At 37.5% G+C, this 6,670-nt stretch overlaps 1 protein-coding gene across 2 annotated transcripts in view; it reads right to left on the bottom strand.

Annotated features, from left to right (window-relative positions):
- Positions 1-240: 240 nt before the first annotated feature.
- Positions 241-6,670, bottom strand: part of Spef2 (sperm flagellar 2) — a 172,462-nt gene continuing 166,032 nt past the window's right edge. For both annotated transcript variants that reach the window (XM_033759234.1, XM_033759304.1), the window contains 2 exons: positions 6,437-6,559; positions 241-382 (listed from right to left, as the gene is read on the bottom strand). In XM_033759234.1, the coding sequence (XP_033615125.1) occupies positions 293-382; positions 6,437-6,559 (213 nt within the window). In that variant the 3' untranslated portion in view covers positions 241-292. The remainder of the gene's footprint in view (positions 383-6,436; positions 6,560-6,670) is intronic.

Genomic DNA, 6,670 nt, shown 5'->3' with positions numbered 1-6,670 from the left:
TCTTGAACTGCTCATTGTTTTAGTGATCTAAATGTGACATTGTCTTATCATTGTACAAACACATCAATACAACACATCCAGCTGGCTATGACTGTAGTGTTGAGTTCTGGGTTAAAACAATAAAGAAAATAGAACAAAAGCCTGACTTTATAGAACATATAACCTCCTAGTTTTAGTTGATTAAAGGCCCCTTTCTACATTTACAATGGTAATATATATATAAAAAAACACCATAATCACATTTGATTTTTGGAAGGTTCATTGCCAAATTATAAATATCACTTTTTTGCCTTCATTTCTTATCCTCTGTAAATCTTGAAGGTGATCTTTCTCCATCACTTCTTTGTACATGTCTATTCTTTCGGAGAATCTTCTTAATATCCTAAGAGAAAAGATTCAAAGCCAAGTTACAAATCTTTATAAAGAATTGAGGAGTGATAATCACCCACTGTATGGCAGTGATTAAACAAAAGCTTTTCTTTTTATTATTTCCTCTGAGAAAACTTCTCCATTTAATTTTTTTCTGTCTCTCCATTTAATTTGAATCTCACCATACAACTGAAGAGTTATACTCTTAGAAAGATGTCTAAAGTCTTGACACCTTGGCGTTGTCATATTAAATAATATTTGCAAAAATAATTACACAGACATTTCCATGTAATTGCAAGCCAACAGACTATTTCTTTATGAATTTATAAAAAACAGTATTTACTTCCAATTAAAGGAAAATTGTGATGCCAAATTAATTATATTTACAGATTTGTGGAATTTTAGAGCAAAAGATTACTTTTCTGGGACTGTCTCATTTTTCCATTTTAAAAAAAACAGGTATAGCATGGTCTGCTTTTCATCCACATAAATATCAGCTTTACTGCATCTTAAATCAGAAATATTTTTCAAAAAAAATTTAAGCTGCTACCAGAGTGCAGAAGGGATTCTAACACCTTTGAAATACAGAATTGCATGTAAATGGTTTGTATATTTTTTATTTTACAAATTTAAAGAAGTGCCTTAAGAACATGTTTTTCTTGTTCAGAGATGAGGTCAAAGGTTTTAGTTTGTGGTCATTTCACACACAAAGGTATGAGTTAGCTCATTACCTGAGTTGACCCTTGCTGACTGACATACACATTGCTTGCATCAGTCACTGATAGGAATCACAGTGAATCATTTTCTTGAGGAAATTTGATCTTTGGAAGCACAAATCTAAAGCCAGAGGTACACCTTAAGTGAAGTAAGTGGTGAAGAACAGCTGGTCCTACTGACTCTTTGGGACTTGCCCACTACAATTCTAAACATATCATATTTAGATACTATATTTTTGTAACTAATGTTGAGTTGGAAAGTTAATTTGGACATCAAGGAATGAGAAGGTGTGTGATTAACTCCATAGCATAGAAAATATCTTTAACTAGCCTTGGGTAAATTTGTAGCTGAATTTGGAGTCATAATTGTCAGTGGCAGTGGATGCAGAAAATCATGAGAGGGCCAGAAGATGTTTGGCACACAAATGCTTTAAAAATAATTACTGAAGCAGCCATCATCCTTTCTTATAAAGACAGAGGAGGAGGTTAGAGAATATTGTAAAGTCAGATAGCTTGAAGAAAAAGTGGGATGAAGTAGAAATAATCAGCTCCTGGTTCATTTGTTCATAAGATAATCAATTTCCTGTGCTTGCTTTTTTTTTTTTTTTTTTTTTTGCGGTATCTGGGATCAAACTCATGACCTTGCATTTGCAAGGCAGGTGGCACAGCACCACTAATCTAAATCCCTGGCCCTTTCTGTGCTTTCAGATTTTGACACTAAAAGATTTCCTACTATCTCTCATGAGGTAATTTGCTTGATTTATAGCTTCATTAAAAGAAATTTCCAACCACATGTGCTCATCACCAGAAATTACATTTTAGGTTGTTTGAAAAAAAAAAAATCCTTAGTCTATGAAGTAGAAGTGAAATAAGTGATTTTAACTGAGTGAATGTAACATCCAAAACAGAATCCTGAACTTCTCAATAGATATTGACCACCTTGGGGTTCCTGAGACTTTACTTTGGACCCTTTATCTTCATGCCCCTGCACCAGTGAGAATCTTCTTCCTTTCCAAAGAGGAGACACTGCGCATGTGAGAGATGAAATGTCAGCGCTTTAGTCCACCCATCCATGCATATATTGCTTCATGTGGCTCATTTCACTTACAAATATTTCTTGGGCACTTGAACACCACATCAGTAGTCATATCTAAGGATGAGTGCTTTTTATCTGCCAGGAACAAAACTGCACATTCCATATACATATTAACTTATTTCATCTGTACAAAACTCTGTGTGGTGGGTACGGTAATTAACCCTATTTTATAGTGGGGAAACAGACACTACGAGGCCACTTACCCAAGCTTATGCACCTCATAGATGTGGCTCCAGATAGCAAAACTAAGGCATATCATCATCATTACAAACGCCGCTGCTTCTAGCACAGACCTTGTAGACTCAGAGCTATTAGGCAACAACCTTCACTTGCCACTGTTTATAACAGCAAACAACATTTTTAACCTGAAAAACCACACTCTAGTTTTGCTCTACTTATCTTGAACAATCTTCAAATAACATCACTGTGGTTAAGAGATCATTTTAAAAATATGATCTATGAACTTGTACATGGGTATCTGGAGCAACAAATAACACAGGACAAGTATGACAGCCCCTGAGTTTTCAAGGGTTCTTTCCCCTTCCCTCCCTTTCTTTTACCCTTATTCATTTCCTTGCTCCCTTCCTTCCTTCCTTCCTTCCTTCCTTCCTTCCTTCCTTCCTCCCTCCCTCCCTCCCTCCCTCCTTCCCTTCTTTCTTTCTTTCCTTCTTTTTGTCAGCAAAAATGAAAATGGAGTACCTTACTGGAAAGGAAGCTTCTTTTATTTTAATTATCAGGATTTAGACTTTCCAAGTTATCAGCTTCTTAATTCACAACAAGTTATCAGCTTCTTAATTAGCAGCTCTTCCTAATTCATCATCATATGAATGAGCCCTAATTGCAGAAGTTTCCTGTGCTCTCATTTAATCCCTCAGTGCAGAGACAGAGAGATGTGAAAGGCAAGCAGAGCAAAAGCTGAAGGAGCGGACTCCGGCATTGTTCAAGGAAGCATTTTGACAATGAATCAGCAACCCCAGGGAGTGTCAGGTGACACTGGCACAAAGTGACTGGTACCCTGGAAGATGGCAGGTAGATGGCTTTCAGCAAGAGAAGTCCCGTACAGCAGGAAAGATGCAGTGAGTTTGCAGAGGTGGTTTTGGTGATGAATAAGTCAAGATGCTCCTGGAATATACTGGGTAGGGGTCCTGAGTGAGATGTTTGACATCTAGCCATGCTGGGACAGTCCTGGGAAAAGAGGAATTCCTCTGTCTGACCTGGCAATTGCATCTCAGTCAGAGTACCCTGCAAGTTCCATCCTAAGTGAGGGAAGTACATAACTTTAAAAAGTCCTGTGGTCTCCAGCCTTCCCTGGGAGTTGGGCCCCTCCTCAGGACTAGCTCTACAATATAGTTTCTTTTCTTAGGCAAAATGCTGAAGAGAATCTTCTCTGAAAGTTAATCATGTTTAATTACTGTGGTCAGACTGATGATATTCCCAAAATGTTGAGATTTTGTAGAAATTTTCTGCCCCTTAGGAGAGAAAATAATTGTGTCTTATCTTATGCAACTAGTTGTGCTTGTTCAAATAAAAGAAATTTTCTTATTATATTCCTGGATATGTGGGGAGTCATTCTTCTGATTGAAAAATAAGACACACTTCCTTCATGGAGTATGTACAATTAACGGCAATCTAAAATGAGTGGCATATGGAACCTACCTTCTTCAAGGTGACAAAATGACACAATATGTCTTTTAGCAAAGATATAAAAATATTTGAGGATAAAGAAGTCAGAATTATATTACATGACTGCGTGGACTGTTATTTATGTTCTACTGCTTTTCAAGTCAAATGCAAATTTCTGTTTTTCTTTGCAATCTGGCCTGTTCCCACTGATTCAATGGGGTCACTGTCCACCCTTCACAGAAGGCGCTTTGAAGAGTTACATTTGTTCTTTCTGCACAGACCTGCTCCATGTCCTGGCCTAGATGTCTCTTTCACTTGGGATGCTGCCTCCTCTGCTCCTCAATAGCAAAGTCCACGCAGGCTCCCTCTCCTCTCCCTCCAGTTTCCAAGATGCTGGCTATTGTTCAAGACTCATCATACTCCTTCCAGGGAAGACTCCCTCCATGCTTCCAGTATACAAAAACAGGTCACGCTTTGAATTGCTATCACATTGCATTCTATTGGCTTATCTCATGTCATTCTCTTGTTATTCATGCATGGGATAAGTGTCATGCAAAGCAAACGGAGGAGGGATTTACTTGAAGGCAGCAGCTGAGTTTGGTGCTCATGTTTCTCTTTCCCATGGAAACTTATCCAGGTCTCAGGGGCAGGTGCTTAGTATTGAAAAGTAATCCTAAGAGCCATCATTTCTGTATCACTTCTCCCATGTCAGATAAAATACCGAGGGCTTTCCATGCACAATCTCATTTCATCTGCACATGAGGAAGACAGTTACACCCATCTCACATATGACACAGCCAGGGTTAGCAGATTGTTCAGATATGGTAGCTAGTAAATGAAGCACTCCATGTTCAGTCTTATCATTTTCTGATTCCAGGGCCTGTTTTCTGAAATATAGTAAATGTATTCCACATCTGGACTGCTTAGTGTCGCTTTCTTTTAGCTTTCATTTTGTACTGGTACGTGTTTAGAGCACTTAGTGTCCACATTCTGTGGTGGGAAGTTGGTGCACGTGTATGACACATCTCACTGCTTTTCTCCTCCCCTTTCTCTTTCTTCACTCCCCCTTCATCTCTTGATCCCCATCCCCTTCCTGTTTGAAAATGATCTATCTCCCCATTTCCTTTTACCTATCTTTTTTGCTCTTTATTTATATTTTGTGTTTCTCATATAAAAGAAACCTTACCATATTTAAGCTTGTATGCCTGATGTATTTCATTTAACACTGTGGATTCAGTGATAGACACTTCCAATAAGAAATACAACTGGCCAATAAATTCACGAAAAAGTGTTTGACGTGACTGGCCATTAGAAAAATGTAAGTTAAAAGCCCTGAGATTCCATCTTTCCCTAGAGAGAATGGCTATCATCAAGAAATCAAATAAAAACATTGCTGGCAAGGCTGTGGGGAGAAAGAAACCCTTCAATTTTTTTTTTTTTTTTGTGGGAATGTAAACTGGTACAACCACTATGAAAATCAGTATGGATATTCCTAAAAACAAAACAAAACAACAACAACAACAAAAAACCCCTGAAAACTAGAAATTCCATTTGACTAAGCTATTCCTCTCCTAGATATCTTTCCAAAGGTGTTAAAAACAACATATTACTAGGATACATGTTTATTGTCTTGACAGCTGCTAGCATGTCAGAAATCAATTTCAATGAGTACTAATACAGGTGATAAAATTCATGCAATGAAGGATCAATAATTTAGAACAAGTAAATTGAGGTATAGAGGTCTAGATAGTGTCATTTCTGGGCACGGGAAGAAATACGTAAAAGATAATTTGACACCACTGAGAAATTAGAATAAATGTTTTTAAAACTACCTTCATATTAGCAAAGTTAAAATGTTTTTATTTCAAAGTCAACAAGCTGTGTAGTGCAATAAACAAGTAGTGTAAATCAAACAGAGAGACACCATAGTATTAAAATTTAAACCAAGGGGATTATAGCAACTTGCTTCATGCTGATGTCATTCTTTTCCTGCCTTAGCCCTGTTGTAAAGGACCTGGGACTTGCCATAGGGGATGTGCATTTAACACATTTGACTTAGGTTTACTTTGTTATTGTGTGGTCTTTGAAGTGTAGTTCTTCCTTTTTTCTATTGCATTGATCCACACTTTCTGGGTTTTGTCCTTCTTTTCCCATCTTGCATACTGACTTCTTATGAAGCTGGAACCCAGACATTTTTATATGCTACAACTTTCACTACATATGCAACATACCATAATTGGAACATGGCAGATATGGCAGTTGATGGTTGGAGGCCATGGTCTTAGTTAGTTCCTTTTGCAAGAGGGATTCTATTTCTTATGCTCTTTTATTCATGAAAGCCTCATTATGTACCAATAAAAGAAGATCCCCAATGGCCCATCCACACAACTTTAACTATCACTTAACCCCACCTTCTGTTTTAGGCCCAAGGTGCTCCACAGCATTGATGCGGAAGATTCAACAAAGTGGCAGTTGGCTCAATTGTGAACAAGCTTTCTGTCCTTTGGGCATTGCAGGTGATCTTTCCAACCAAGTCTAGCTCCTACTCTTCCTTGCTAGCCTACATGAGAAATGTCCAGCATACCTTGAGCCTGAGCCTACTCAAATTAGGACAGCTTTTGGTCATACTTACAGGAATTTTATAGTCTGAATAACTTGCAATAAGTTCTTGAATGAAAGGATGTTTCAAAAGAAGAGCAATTTCAATCAACTCCATGTTCTTGACACCTAGATCCTGAAATGTCTTCGTGAAGTTCTTTAAGGAAGAGCAAAAATGAAGATAATTAATTTATAATCCTGCAGATTTTAAAATTTTTTATTTACTAAAAGAATCCCTGTAACTTCTATACAATGATATATATATACA

Source organism: Fukomys damarensis, unplaced genomic scaffold (assembly GCF_012274545.1).
Source record: "Fukomys damarensis isolate Sample0158 unplaced genomic scaffold, DMR_v1.0_HiC HiC_scaffold_1, whole genome shotgun sequence".
NCBI classification, from domain to species: domain Eukaryota; kingdom Metazoa; phylum Chordata; class Mammalia; order Rodentia; family Bathyergidae; genus Fukomys; species Fukomys damarensis.
The sequence above is the reverse complement of the archived record's forward strand: the minus strand, read 5'-3'. Positions and strand labels throughout refer to the sequence as shown.